This window comes from Hemicordylus capensis, chromosome 2 (assembly GCF_027244095.1).
Source record: "Hemicordylus capensis ecotype Gifberg chromosome 2, rHemCap1.1.pri, whole genome shotgun sequence".
Lineage (NCBI taxonomy): Eukaryota > Metazoa > Chordata > Lepidosauria > Squamata > Cordylidae > Hemicordylus > Hemicordylus capensis.
In genome coordinates this window covers 79509372-79525083 of record NC_069658.1, presented here as the reverse complement: position 1 = coordinate 79525083, position 15712 = coordinate 79509372, and the positions used below count along the sequence as shown (strand labels likewise).

Sequence of the window (15712 nt, the reverse complement as noted above, 5' to 3'; positions counted from 1 at the left end):
CAAGTATTTGTATGCGAGTGCCTGGAGATACCCCATATAGTCTTTGACGATGAAGCAGTGGATGTCATGGTCTGGTTGGACATCGATCTCAGCGTTGAGTGTGGTGTCTGAGACGACTGCTCTCATAGGATTAAGCAATTCTTCTGTTGTCTTTTACAGGCTCGATGTTGTCGCTTTTGATGTTGATGTCGTTGGGGTGGGTATAACCTCTGCCTGCTTCGAAGTTGAGCTTGTTTGAAGTAGAGCAGTCAGTAGTATTTAAGAAAGTGGCGTAGATGGTGACTGATGCAGTGTTAGAGCCGGTGATCAAGAAATCGATCAATGTCAAGGAGTTCCGTAGGTTTGAAGGCCCATGGGCAAAGGGGTATGACTAGCCTCATGGCTATGGTGCCCTTTAAGTTGCCATTTGTGCTTTTTAGTCGGCGGTTCCAGCATTGTAGCCTTGCATTTTCTCTTTGGACTACGTAGCAGGCCTCCTGGTTTTTTAAATCGAGAGCTGCTGCTCAACGTTGTAGCGGTCGACACCAAGGAGATCAATGTCTTGGCCTTTGTTGTTGCAGCTGGGACTTTAGACTGCATTATGGGTACAGGTCCTAATGACAAGGAGATCTTTTTGGGAAGAAGAGCCTCTTCCATTAAGGAGACCTTCAGGTGTGCCGCACGATTCTTAATCGTCTTCTTACTGAAGGTTGCATAGACAGAGCAATTAGATGTGTTATGGGCTTGTTCCAAACACAACAAACCAAGGTCATGGCCATCTGTTGAGAGGAGTTTTCCGTGACAATTGTGGCACCTTTTAAAGGTCGCTTTATCCTGTGTAGATCCCCTTTTCCTGCCAATATGGTCTAAGAGACTATCAAGAAGAGATTTTAGGGGTGTGGGGTTTTTTTGTTTTGTTTTTACAATACTGTGTCATCTAGTTCTGAATGGGAAAATGAAAGTAGAATAGTTGTACGTGCTGTGGTCAAAGGAAGAATCAGAGATATCGCCAAAACCAAGGGGGTATCCAAAAGAGTTGTCTAGGTCTGTTGCCAGTTGTAGTTAAGGAGTTTAAAGCAATAAGAGTTTAGAGTTGTTATCCAGTACCTGCCATGAGAGGGTACTGCAATCACGTGTAGCTGGCGGTTATAGGCATCTCGAGGAGCTAACTAATTCCAACCGAAGTTGATCCGTGCAGGTGCAGAACCCACTGTTATGAACGTCTGGAACGACTATCTAGATCAGGCTCTGTACAAATATGCCTGGAACTTAAAGATGGCCTACAAGAATCACTCATCAATAAGCATCCGCTGCATAACTCGTCTATGCAACTGGAGTCCTGTAACAGGAATAGTTCTTTAAGATGAGTAGTGACCTTGTTTTAGTCTAATTGAAACATATGAACTTCACTGAGAAATCAATTGGCAAAGACACAACAGCTAATCCAGACAGTAGAATACTACCACTATTGCTTGATGCTTAAAAGGAGATCAGCCTGTCTCCACCCACCAACCATACTGACAACATCAACACAGCCAGCCAAATCTACCTTAACTGCCTTTTCAGGTCACCAAAAGAGTTTACTTAACAAGATGTTTCCAAAAGGATGGACTACCAAAATACAGATGATTGAAATTATGAAGAAGAAGAAAATTAGAACTGCCCTATAAGAAGATAGAGTAGTAATACAAAGAGACATGCTTAAACCAAGAACTGGATGAAAGGAAAATATTTAGTTATTTCTACACTTACCCATAGGGTCCCATGTTAAGTTATGGACTACATGCTCCAGTGAAATTTGACCTGACTTCTGCCACTGATAATGCAACTCCTAAAATCAAAACACAAATGTATTATGAAATCATTCTGAAAAATTACATTTAGTTGGAACACTTGCAGATTAAAAGTTTGTAATTTAACAATATTCTTAGTTACATGGAAGTATTCCCATGCATCTAGTGAAGAATGCTTGATAGTAGATCTTAATACTGAATTCATGTTCTGAAGCAATTATACAAGTTTAATGCCAGTGTAATACTCATGCAAGATTAGTTTGGAAGCTACCCAACTTATTCACGTGATGTCAAGTTTTTGCACTGCAAGCAAAACAGTTCTGTAATATTCTGCATGAAATGTATTAATGATAGCATCTGAATCAGAGTGAAGCTAAATTGTTAGTGGTTAAACTTCCTAAATCAGCAGATACGTTTCAGAACACCAAACTGAAGCTGCTGCTTCATTGGAAACTAGGCTCCACCCCATGTACACTCTCTGGGAAGCTTGGTTAAACTTTGTAGTTAAATATAGAATCAAAGTCAAAGCCTTGATCAATCATTCCTGCTTAATGATTGAAACAACAAAAACAATAAGCGCAATAATATAATATACTAGCTGGGCCAGATGCAGAGCATCTGTGCCTCTGCTGGCCCACTTGGCCTGCTTTCCCCCCACCTGCCTGCAGTTTCTGGCCGGCTTCCAAGCCGACCCAGCCCCTCCTCCTACCTGCTTTCTCATCCCGGCAGCCGGCCCGCCGCCACCTCATCCTGGTGGTCATTTTCTCCCTGTCCTCGTCACTAGTCCGGCAGCTGCTCACAAACTCTCGTGTGCACCAGCCACTTCTGGCCTGAGGTGGCACTAAAAATATCCTCCCCACCTCTGAGCCAGCTGAACTGCCAGACATTCAAACTGCCTTGGAAGCCCATAAAAGGACCTCCGAATGGGTTCATGCACATGATCACATCCCTAATCAGCAGTACTCAGCCAGAGGTCTGCTCTGGATTAGAAACCAGCTGAAATCCTCTTAAATGAAGGATTCTACTATAAAACCTACTATAATATAAAATCCTACTTTGAAAAAATTCTACTATAGCATCTGTTTCCTAAAGGTTGCTCAACATTTCTGAGGAAGCTTCTCACAGCATTGTGAATTTAGCTTCAGATCTGTGACCTCCATCTCTCAGAGGTAGACTAGGAATTGTCTATCATTAAAAACTGTTCTCTAAGTTCTCCTGTGATTACTGATAAAATGTCATGACTTCCATATTACCCTTTTTCTTAGAATTCAAATTGGCACCATTCACATCTATATCATAATTTATTTGGAAACACTATTTATATGTAACACACAGTAGGCATGATTATTATGCAATGACATGGAGTCATTATGACTTTACATGCAAAATTACTGGCTCATGTGCTCAGTTTGCTAATTCAATATTACGCAAGAATGCAATGTTACTAGATTGGACCAAGAGATAATCTTCTTCCTAAAGCACTGTCTGCAATCCACATGCTTCAGAAGAACATTAGTCAAGTCTGTATGGCAACCTCAAGACTTTTCAATAATATGTAGTTTGAAGATCAGTCAAAACTTGACATTATGAACTTGGCTCTGTCTGTGTGTACACGTGCACAATGCAAAATGGCAGAAATAGGTGGAGACTTTTTTTCTCACACACGCTCCATTCCACTCTCCAATTTCTAGAGAGTGTAATGGAGCATGTATGACAAAAAAGCCATACACCCTCCAAGAATGAGCATTATCAGGAACTTACAAGGATGGATCCAGGGGTACCCTTGCATGAGTGGAAAAGCACTTACACTCATTTAAGGAGTTAAGAAACTATTTCTGTCACTGACAGATCTAGGATCATATCCTACACTTTTTGAGAGGATTTTCTTACCCTCAGGATCAGTTTTTTCTGGGAAATTTGGGGCTGCTTTACAGAGGAAGGGGCAGGAAAGCCCCATTTTGTGATTTTGCATTTCTCTTGATCTAAGCCACTGCACTGGGAGAAGTAGAAAAAGTTGTCAAGAAAAGGCAGAAAGAGGAAACAAACACACTCAGTATTCCTCTGTCCTGCTCCCAGCATCTCTTGGCAGGCTGAGTTTAGAACTAGCTTGTGGAAGGACTCTGTGGCAATTCCACAGCTACTTTAAGGCTACATGGTCCCGGAAGCATACACAGTTCTGAGAAGCCTTGCAGAGTGGTGAAAACAGGATTCTCTACCAGCTAACAGGACTAAGTGGCTGGTGTCACCCCTGCTGCAAGATCCAACTGCTTAATAAGCTTGTGACAGCAGTAAATCCCTCTACTAGCCTGAGAGCTTACTGGCTAAATATGTGAGCTGTAGTGCCAGCATCCTGAGTCCCTCTAGCTTTTGTTCACTGAGACAGTCCGTAGTTCTTCAGATGAATTCTGGCTCAGTCTCATGGTCAGGGGAGCTAATGGCAGGTCTTTTGATACCTGCCAATTCCAAGCACAAAGATTAAGGTGCTTGTATTGGTGTGTAGTGGGGGGAGTGCTACTTTTTCCCAGCCTAAGAAATCAGCAAGCACCACCTTGGGAAACCATGTACCAAGCCATGACAATTTGTTACCGGATCATACCCGACTGCAAGAGTTGTCAAGGGAACAGGCTCCAAGCTAATCTACTCAGACCCCTTCTGTCTCTTAATCATCCACATAGCATGTGTAAGCATGCTAGACTCAAGTAGCACCACAATAATTGTGGCTTGATGCTAGTATATAGATTGGAAAACTATGCTACTGTTGGGTCAGGAGTGTCAGTTGCTGCATGATGATCTTGTTTTGGGAAGACTAAAGAGTCTCATTGCTTTGGTGACATTGCCCCCAACCTTGAAGGGCCATTCTTCATATGAAAGGTTTAAAAAATCAATTAAGCATAACCACAAATAACTGCAATTGAGGAGACTTTGTCTTCAGCAAAAACATTCCACTTTCACTTTTTACTTATCCAGTAAACGGAATTGTAAATTATTTTTCTCAATCATTTTGGCACATGAACTTAAGTAGGTCCAGATCTGTTTAGTGCTTCAACAGGAGACTATTTGAGAACCTCATTTATACCACTCTTAGTTCTGTGGAAGAAAAGTGGAATATAAATGTAACAAATTATTTATTTATTTATTTCAATGTTTATACCGCCCTTCCAGAAAGTCTCAGGGCAGTATCTGTCTTCAAAAATTGGTAGTGGGCAGCATCCAGCCTAAGATTAGTATGAGCAGAACACTCATCTACTTGCATACGGGGGAGATGCAATCACCAATCCACCCCTGCCATTTCTGCAGCAACAACAAAATAGTCCCCAAAGGTCCTCCAACCCTATGGGGGATGTTTTCAAGAAGCACAGAAGGCTTCAGAGAAAGAAACATTGATAGACTTACCGTGAAGGGTTCTTTTTCAAGGTATGGGGAGGGCATCCTACACGTGACCGGTTATCAAGCTCTGCATGCTCCAAGACAGGACCAATCAAATTTCAGGTCAGCTGTTACTCCAACCCCAGTTCCAGGACTGTAGAGCACAGTAAAAGCACAAGGAAAAGGAGAGAAATTCTCGCCCATGAAGAAGGAGTTATAAGTAAAAGAGCATAAGTAAAGAAAAAACAAGTGATAGCAAAAACTGAAACCCTGGGAGTTGCCCCACCTCCCTGAGAGCCCTCTCTTTAAACATCTGTGGCTGGGGTGGATGCCCTCCCCATACCTTGAAAAAGAACCCTTCACAGTATATCTATCAATGTTTCTTTTTCCATGGTATGGGGAAAGCATCCTACACGTGACGGGATGTATCCAACCACACTAAGAAGTGGGGGAAGCGGTTAGACCACCTTCTGCAAGACTGTCCATCCAATAGCTGCTTGAGCCGCATGAAAGAACGGAATCTTGTAATGTCTAACGAAGGGGGACACTGACATCCAAGTTGCCACCTTACAGATTTCCTCCAAAGGCACACAAGCTAAAAAAGCCGCAGAAGTGCAAGCACTTCTCGTAGAATGGGCTGTGATACCTTGAGGTATGGTCAAATGGAGATATTTATAAGCTAAGGCTATGGTCGCCCTAATCCATCAACCCAGGGAAACCTTGGACACCTTAGCTGCCAAGGAAGAGGGATGAAAGGATACGAAAAGAGAATCGGTCCTACGAAAACGCTTGGACAGTTTAAGGTACATTCTGAGTGCTCTGTGCACATCTAAGGTATGCCAAGCCCGCTCCTTAGGATGAGTAGGGCTGGGACAGAAAGAAGGCAATACAAGATCTGGCTCCTATGGAAAATCAAATTAACCTTGAGCAAAAAAGTGGGGTCCACCTTTAATACAACCGAGTCCTTTTGAAAAATATGCAACTCGTTGCGAACCGATAGAGCAGCCAACTCGGACACCCTCCATGCCAACGTGATGGCTACCAAAAACAGGACCTTGAAAGACAAAATTCTCAAGTGAACTGAACAAAGGGGCTCAAAGGCAGCGTTAGTAAGGGCGTTTAAAACTTTTTTTTTTAAAGTCTCAGGAGGAAAACCTATGAATGTGGGGAGGAACCAAATTGTTTGCTCCCTGCAGAAAACGCTGCATATGAAGGTGCAAGGTGGATGAACCTAGCACAACTATGTTCATTCAGCACAGAAGACAATGCCAATTGTCTGTCGTCTCAATGTGCTTGGACGAAGGCCCTTCTCAATGCCCAACTGAAGGAACCCTAGGACCTCTGGAACTCCGCTGAAGATGCAGAATGCTGTGCTTTCATCCCCAGGTACAAAAAGCCGATCAGGTACACTGATAGATGTGCAAGGTAGGTGACCTTCTTGAAGCCAGGATTGTGTCCTGTACCTATCATGAATATCCCTCGGCTTCTAAAGTCTTACGCTCAACCTCCATGCGTGAGGGTGTAGCCAGGCCCGGTCCAGGTGAAAAAGAGACCCTTGCGACAAAAGATCCCTTCTTAGAGGAAGAGACCATGTTGAATTGAAAGAAGCAGCAGGTCCAAAAACCAAGGTCTGCGAGGCAGCCAAGGAGATGTGAGGGCTTCCACCTGTTCTGCCTGGTGACTCATATGGTGAAGAACCTTTGCAGCTTGGTGTTTATGATGCAAACAGGTCCAACTGCGAGAGACCCCACCTTCATATTATTTGTTCGAAAACTGCTGGGTGTAGAGACCATTCCACTGGGTCTATCCACTGGCAGCTCAGGCAGTCCGCTTGTAAGTTCGCCAGTCCGCTCTGATGTTCCGCTGATACCAAGTTCAGGTGACCTTCCACTAAGGAAAAAAGTAAGTTTGATTCCTTCATTAGTGCCCGTGGTTTCGTGCCCCCTTGATGGTTTATGTGAGCCTTGGCGGTCACATTGTCTGTCCTTATGAGAACGTGCCTTCCTACCAATAGATACTGGAAGTGAAGAAAGGCCAGGCAAATGGCTTTCAGCTCGAACCAATTGATATTGGTTTTTAGGTCCTCCTGATCCCACAGCCCCTGTGCATGATGTGCAATGATGTCCGTAGTCACCACAATCTTCTGGGGTGTGTCCAGAGACAGGCCTTTCCCTAAGGCCAGCGACAGCCGCCAAAGGAAGGAGACCCTGACCTTGTGTGGCAGGCGGACTTTTATTTGCCTTTTCTCCATGATGGCTAGTTGGTAAGGAAAGAAAAACCATTGTAGAGGTCTGGAATGCCACCTGGCCCAAGGTGTGCATTCCAGGCAGCTGATCATCAACCCCATGAGTTACACCAGAGACATGAGGGAACCTCATTTCCTGGACATCCATGGTCTGATGGAATCAAAAATCTTCCTTTGTCATTCCAGTGGTAGAGAGACCGTGGTGGCCATTTTGTTGAATATAACTCCTAGATGTTGGGAGTTGACACAATGGCTGCAGGTGCCTTTTGGTACAGTTGATAACAATCCCGTGTTCCCCAGTGATCTGGACCATCTGGGGGTATATCCCTGGTCGCCTGCTGATAAGAAAGAGAGTGAACCAGCAGATCATCAAGAAACGGGTAGGCACGAATCCCCTGCAGTTGAATATGTGCGATCAGTGCCACCATCAGCTTTATGAAGACCCAAGGTGCCGAGAACAGCCCGAAGGGAAGAGCCCTGTACTGTAACTGCCTCTGGTTGTAAGCAAGCCTCAGGTACCATCGCGAAGCAGGGTGTACTGGCGCGTGTAAATACACCTCAGAGATCAATGGATGACAGACAGTTTCCCAGATGAACAGCGGCCTTGATTGTTCTCAACGACTCCATTCGAAAGGAGAGCTTCTTTACAAAGCAGTTCAGTTGCTTCAGATCCAGAACTGCAAGCCAGGAGTCGTCCTTTTTTTGGAACTAAAAAAGAGCAAGGAAAACATGCTTGCACATGATTGTTCAATGGAACTGGCTCTATTGCCTGGATGTCTAGCAGGTGCTGAATAGTCCGGTCCATCAGGCTTCTTTTGGACCTGACTCAGGGAGGTGGGTGTCACGAAAAAGAAAATGGGGGGAGGTGTCAAGAGATCTATGGTGTAACCCTGAGTCACCATCTGTATCACTCATTGGGCAGTGGTGCTGTGCACCCAGCCCCGGCAAAACCCAAAAGCCTGCCTCCCACTGGTACCATGTCATTGCTTACAGTTTTGCTGACCTCCCGCGTTGGGGAAGGCTCCAGCTCAGTTTCTGTTTGCTCCCCTGCCCCTGTTGCCCCAAGGCCAAGGCCAGAGAGGTTTGAAAGATGCCCCACAATTATATCTGTCTCTGCAGTTGTCTCTGAACCCAGTAGTGGCCGGTTGATTGAAATTCCTGTAGGGATGAAAGGAGCTCTGAAGGGTGTTATTCCCCCGGAAGCTCCTATGAGATTCTCCATGCCCCACAGGCATGGCTTTCTTTTTATCCCTTGTTTCCACCAAAATTGGTTCCAAGGATTCACCAAAGAGCTTTCCCCCTAGAAGGGTAACCTTGGACTTGGCAACTACACACCAATTTTTCAACCATAACCCCCTGCGGACCGCCACTCCCACTGCCATGGCACAGGAAGCGTGCTGTATATAGTCCAGACTTGTATACAGTCAATGAAAGCAGGTGCACTGGCCAACTTATTTAAGCCCTGACAGAGCTTAACCTTCTCTGGTGGTACAAGTTTCACAAGTTCTTTAATCCACAGGATGGAGGCCCTGGCGAAAATAGAGTTCATGGCAGCTGCCCTGGTGACTGTGGCAGATGCCTCATGTCCCTTACGAAGCAGATCTGCCTTTTTCTGCTCTGGCGACTTAAGAAATTTGTCTCCCTCCTTGTTCATGAGCACGCCAGACACAAGTTGTGCCACTGGTGCATCTACAATGGGAATTTGCTAAGAGAGACATTATGTCAGTAGGCAGAGTAAACAGTTTTTTGGGAAAGGCCAATGCGGGTTTGGTAGCCACAGGCACACCCCATTCAGCAAACATAACATCTTTGAATAGAGATTGAATAGAGATTGATTGAATAGAGATTGGAAGGGTACAGTGGCAGCTGTAGCACGAGTGGAAGGGAAGACCTCCTGATCCAAACTGCGCACTGAGGGAGTACCAGTCTCTTGAGAGATGTCCTTTATGGCCCTTTTAGCTTTGGTCAGTAATACCTCAAACTCTGCTACAGTGAAAAGGTGGGTGGTGTTAGGTTCTTCTATTGGGGCCTGTTCAGCAGACAGTTGTCCCTCCTCCTTTTCAGACTCTGAAGACTGCGTGTCAGCAGAGAGAGGAACTGAATGCAACAAGTGGAGCTGAGGAGGAAGAGAGCTAGCAGGCACCACAGGAACAGGCTACTGCCCCCACAATGGAATAGAAGGGGCATTGGGCCAAACCTCTCCTAGCGCAGCAGAAGAAATAGGGACGGAATATTTAGGTGCTCGGAGACCCTCATCAGAAAAAGAGGAAGGACCAGCCCTTCTTTTATGATGGTGCCTCCTGACAGATTTTTAAAAACTGAGGCACTCTGCCTGTGGTATAGCCCGCCTGGCCGGAGTCAGGAGAGGAGGAATAGGAGGGACGTCTAGCTCTATGGGGGGGGGGCTGAATTTTGCAGAGAGATCGGCACATGAGTGTTAGTTGCTGGTAAGGTGTCAATAAATGGCCCAGGAACAGACAAGCTACCAGGTGGGGGAGGAGGAAGCACCTGCCCTGCAGGACCAGACTGTCCAAATAAGGGAGATACCAGGGCCAGGCAATGCTTTTTAACAAATTCCCCCAACCAGTGTAACTCAAAATTGGAAAGAAACTCATTTTCTGGAAACGTGACTAGATTGGTTGATCCTTGAATAAGCGGGGGGGGGGGGCGTCAATGGACCTAAACGCCCCCGTCCCAGTAAGCAAAGGACCCAGGGCAGCTTGTGCTGCATCCATATCTAGTAACGGACCCTGAGGGAGATCAAAGATGGCACATGCTGCTGACAAACCAAGCGGACCCCACGGGGGGGGGGTCAATACATACAAACCGACCCTTCGGGGGGTCCAAAGCTGGCAGCATTTGGCCAGGCTGTGTGGTGTGTTCCAGCGCCGTATTAGCGTTGATCGGCAAGGCAGCCAACAAAATGGCCGATGGAGAATTGGCGGTTACTTCGGGTGGGAAAGCATTTGGTTGCTGTGCCTGGACTGCCTTAAGCTGTAGCCTCTCACTGAGCGGATCCCCACTGGAGGCACACTTGTGTTTCTTTTTTCGTATCATGCCTTCCTGATCCTTAATATGTTTAGTTTTCTTCTCCACCTTTTTAGACAGCAGGGCAGATGTAACGGGAGTCACCTCCAGGCTAGGATTATTTATTTAACATATTTTTATACCACCCAAAACGTATGTCTCTGATTAGCCACTCTCTCTTGAGTACTTGCCAGGCTTAAGACTGCAGTCCCCTCATTCATGGGAACTGGCGCCATTTCAAAGAGGGAGCCCTCCGAAAGGGAACCCCTCAACATATCCCCCATATGGGAAACCTCCATGCTCTGAGTGAGATCAATCCTCAGAACTGAGGAAAATAATTTATAAAATGCAAAAATTGGCGACTCCCTTCCCACCCTTGCACACAGAAGAACAGGAAGGGAAAAACTGGCCTGAGAAGTAGTAAAAAGGTAATCAGTAGAAGTCTGAAAATGGTCTGAAACTGAAATAATTCAGCAGCTTGAACCAAGCACTGTCTGTGGAGCGAGACAGGACCAGAACTGGGGTTGGAGTGACAGCTGCCTGGATAGCCATAACTGACCTGAAATTTGATGGATCCTACCTCGGAGCATGCAGAGCTTGATAACCCATCACATGTAGGATGCCCTCCCCATACCATGGAAAAAGAATATGAAAAACCAGCGCACGCACGTGTACACACCACACTGTTCCTCTTGTGCAAGGTGGTGTTCACACAAATCTTAGGCTGGGTGTCTCTAAAGTAATGAAAGGAATAATACAAGCTACTATGCAACTGTGTAGCGAATATATTAAGGAAGATGAATAACTTACAGTATGATGATTGTTCTTCTGTTTTAGATTCTGAACTGGTTCAAAGATACAAATCACATTCCCATAAGAAGCAGCAATCTAGAACAAATAGCATTTTCAAGTTAGTTGTTTTTTTAAAAATCTATGTTATTTTGCTGCCTTTCTTTCACAACTGTTTAAGCTTGTCCCTCCACATCCCAGAAGTCTCCATCTTGGACAAACAACTTTTCAAGTTATCTCAAAGCTGCAGAAGACTAATTATTTTCAAGATGGTTGCATACATCTGTGTAACAATTGATGTGAACAGGTGGGTGGACCCCCTTTTTTTAGAACCAGGGCCTTCTCTGAGACCCCCAAAAGCCAAAAGGCTAGATTGAGGCCGTGTCTGGATTGTCGTTCTGGCAGGAAGCTGAACTATGACTTTGATTTTTTTCTCTAAGCCAAGACAGTGAACAAAAATGCTATTCTTGAGGTTTGAGAGAGAAGAGGAATTTTCCCTCAGTCTCCCAGCCTTGAAGCCTGTTGACTGCCTTGTTAAAGCCTTGGGCTGCTTGTCAATTTGCTAAAACCCATCATGAGAACTAGTTTGACATAGGTCAAGCGTAATCATATTTAGCGGATTTAGGAAATTATAAGAAACTACGTATAGATAAGACAGCCTACGCCATACTATGGGGGACATTACATTCATATAACACTGAAACTCCCGCTCTCGCTTATGTAACATTTTCTGTCCTCCTAACATATTTCTCTGGGCTGAAGAACATCAACAAAGATCTGAAATGGCTACAAGCCAGGGCCAGCTGGACATAAAAAAGTGCCTCTATCTTGAATTTAATCAAAGAGCCAGGCCAAGCCCGATTGGCTCCTTGCCTGAAGGGTGAGAGGGGGACTTGGAGAACAGGGCCGGAGTTTGTTTATCAAATTGGAGACACCCTGGAGGAGATAAGGTGATTATTTTGACTTTGAGAGGTGACAAAAAGGTATAAAAGGCTGCACACAACCATTCATGGGGAGAAGGTAGGCATGGGCTTATTTCATGGAAGAGGCACCATGTAATCCCTCTCCTTTAAAGAGAAGAAGGGGAATGCTAGGCGCTGCTTTAATTGAGAACAGTGCCGTGTAGCCCTCTCCCTGCATCTTCAAAGCCAAGTCACCCTCCCACCGGAGTAGCCAGCGGAGATCTTTCCAGCCAATGAGGAACTGGTAAATACTACCCAAGCCATGCCTTCACAACTATTTCTGATTAATATACCTGCTTCCCTCCCCCTTCTCCCTTCTGGCCCCGGTTCTTCTCTCTTACCTATCCTGAGCTCCAGCGAAGTCCCTGCCACAGCCATCATTTGCCAGGCGGCAGGAAACAACATCTGTCTCCTCCCTCCTCCTTCTGCCCCATCCTTCTTCCCCTTCCTAAGCTGCTTTAATGGACATTCCTCTCGCTGGTCTCCCTCCCTAATTGAAAACTGTACTTTAGCTTTTTTGCTCTCTGCCCACACAGCTTCTGGGTTGTTTTGGAACTATCAGGAGATAGCAAAAGGCCATCAACTACTTGCTCCTAATGAAAGGAAACTGTTTTAAACTATTCAGCATTTAGTAGAAGGGTTAGAAAGAAATGCTTTCTCTGTTAAGAGTCAAAGATGCCTTGCACTTATTATTGGTATGAGTTAACTGTCATAGAAATTATTAGACCAAATTAATGGGTAAACCCTGATTGAATTGCCAGGTTGGGGAAACTGTTTGGCTTGTTGCCAAGTAGCAGCAAGATAAGCCTGAATTCCTCAGCTTGCTTAGCTGATAACATGACTGCCGGCTTCTTGGTGAGGCCAAAACTCGTTCCTAGCTAGCAGCTCTGCATTTTGGTAAAAGGGGAAATGATTTTAGGAACGCTTTTAGCTGTTACTGAACACTGCACTACAATCATAGAAAAATGAAATTGATAACTACTAGCCTATATGCCTAATCACCTACACTTGTTATCATTAGCCTTAATAAAGCCTATTAAAACTCAGTTGTGAGTGTGTGTGTCGTTTTTCCTTCTCCAAAATCACCAATGACTCTCAGAAAACGGACATTTGAGGCAGTTTGTTGACTGCATGTGGTAGGATAAGGGGCAGATTAACCACCACCAACCACACAAACCCTTATCCATGAAGCCTCAAATTGAAAAGGTTAAGTGCATTATTATGTATGTTTGATTTATTTGGCACAAGTATTTAAGAAGTGGTTAAAAAGTGATTTGCATGGGAAAGAGAGTTACAAGTAATGTAGGATAAAGCTTAGGAAGGATTAGACACTCCTGGTTGTCAAATGTTCTTTGGAGAAATATATATATTGTTAATAAAGTTTATATAGAAAAGGCACATATTATTTATACACACAAACACACACACACACACACAAAACAGGTTGCTCACCTGTAACTGATGATCTGGTAGTGATCTGTTGACATCCATTTGAATCAGTTCTGCACCTGCGCAGAAGCCTCTCGGTGTCGAGTTCCACAGCTCCTTTTTGGAGCCTGCACCCCGCCCCATGTGACCACGTGGCTATTTAAGGTGGGAGAAAGCGCAGGCATCTCAGTTCCTTGGAGACTGCCAAAGCAGTAGAGAAATCTGATGCAGTAGGTATGTTCTACTATGTAAAGGTAAGTACTATTGCGGAGAGGAGGTCCGGGAGGGACTAATGGATGTCAACGGATCACTACCAGATAATCAGTTACAGGTGAGCAACCTGTTTATCTGGGGCATAATCCGTTGAATCCATTAGAATGGGTGTTTAGTTAGCTCCGTAAAGGAGGAGGGAGCAGTAGAGTTATTGCAACACCCTTTTGAGGACACTTCTCCCGAAATTTGCCTCCACTGAAGAACGTAAGTCAATAGCATAGTGCCTTACAAAAGGCTGTTCAGAAGACCAAGTAGCAGCCTTACAAATATCCTGAAAGGATATGCCTGACAGGTGAGCTGCAGATGCACCATAAACCCTAGTCGAATGTGCCTTGATGGACTTAGGAGGCTGTACTTTCTGCCGATGGTAGACCGGGTAGACTAGTAGGGTGGTTTGTACAAACCAGTGGGAGAGTCTTTGTCGGGACAAGGCCTGCCCAATGGTCTTCCCCTTGTAGGATACGAATAGCCTCTTTTACTTTCTGAATGCCTTAGTCTTTGAAAGATAAAACAGAAGTGCATTCTCTACGCATGTCCAAGGAATGTAGAGCCTTTTCTAAAGGCGTACTTGGGGAGTTAAAGAAAGTGGGTAGCACAATGTCCTGGTTTATGTGGAAATCTGTCACCATATTTGGTAAAAAAATGATGTCAGGTCACAGGAGCACCTTATCCAGTAGAAACAGGCATAAGGTACATCCATCTTAAGAGCTGTAAGCTCACTCACTCTTCGAGCAGTGGTAATAGCCACCAAGAAGGCAGTTTTCAGCAACGTAAGCTCAGAGTAGCCAATCTCAGAGGCTTGAAAGGTGGCCCAGTTAAGGTACAGAGGACCAGAGAGATACTCCATTGTTCTATCGGCTGTCATATAGGTGGATATAGGTTAGTGAGGCCCTTTAGGAAGCTCTTGCATGTAGGATTGGAGAAAACTGTCTTGCCATCCCGCCCAGGGTGTCTGGAAGAAAGTGCGGCTAGGTGTACTTTGATAGACACATTGGAAAGCTTAGACGTCTTCAGTGTGGTGAGGTAGAGGAGGACCTGGCAGATGGAAGCTCTAAAACAATGGTTCTCAAAGTGGGCGGTATCGCCCCCTAGTAGGCGTTGGAGCAATCCAAGGGGGCGTTGGAAGCTCCATGTAAAATTAGGGGGCGCCAGGAACCAATCAGTGGGCGGCAGAGGATTCAGCCGGCTCCCCTGCTGTGCCTGCGCAATGAGCCAAGGGAGGGGCTCATTGCGCAGGAGCAGCAGGGGAGCCGGCTAAATCCTCTGCCGCCCACTGAGACTCCACTGAGACGCTGGAGGACTGAAGCCCAGGGCGGCAGCTGCCGCCCTGGGCTTCAGTCCTCCAGCTATCCCACCCACCGCTGGCCAAAACTTTTCAGGGGAAGGCAGTCACTAGTTTTACTAGTTGAGGGAGCCTGCCGACTTTTTAAATGCTCCCGCCCCTCGGAGCTCCAACGCTTCTTGTTTCAGTTATTACCATGTCTGAGGCAAAGAAAAAATGCAGGCAGTACAGTGTTGATTATTTGAAATATGGTTTCATTCTGTCTCCTTCAAATAATGCATTACCAATGTGTATAATATGCCAAAAAGTTTTCTCAAATGAAGCTATGAAGCCTTCTAGACTCCAAGAACATCTGATAAAAATCCATCCAGATAAAAAGAATAAAGATTTGCATTATTTTCAAGGACTCAAAGAAAAGTTTGTAAAACAGCCCAAATTGGAAACTATCTTTTCAACAGCTTCCAAACAAGTTAACGATGGATTGCGTGCTTCTTACAATATAGCGTTACTTATTGCAAAATCAGGGAAACCGCATACTATTGGGGAAGAACTTATTATACCAGCCATA

At 45.1% G+C, this 15712-nt stretch overlaps 1 protein-coding gene across 8 annotated transcripts in view; it reads right to left on the bottom strand.

Annotated features, from left to right (window-relative positions):
• Nucleotides 1-15712, bottom strand: part of DMXL1 (Dmx like 1) — a 151963-nt gene that overhangs the window by 111436 nt on the left and 24815 nt on the right. For 7 of the 8 annotated variants that reach the window (XM_053294358.1, XM_053294360.1, XM_053294359.1 and 4 more), the window contains exons 3-4: nucleotides 11221-11298; nucleotides 1732-1810 (exon numbers count right to left, since the gene is read on the bottom strand). In XM_053294358.1, coding sequence (XP_053150333.1) covers nucleotides 1732-1810; nucleotides 11221-11298 — 157 coding nt within the window. Of the gene's footprint in view, nucleotides 1-1731; nucleotides 1811-11220; nucleotides 11299-13613; nucleotides 13668-15712 lie in introns of those variants that run through there. The other variant, XM_053294365.1, reaches the window with a different exon arrangement.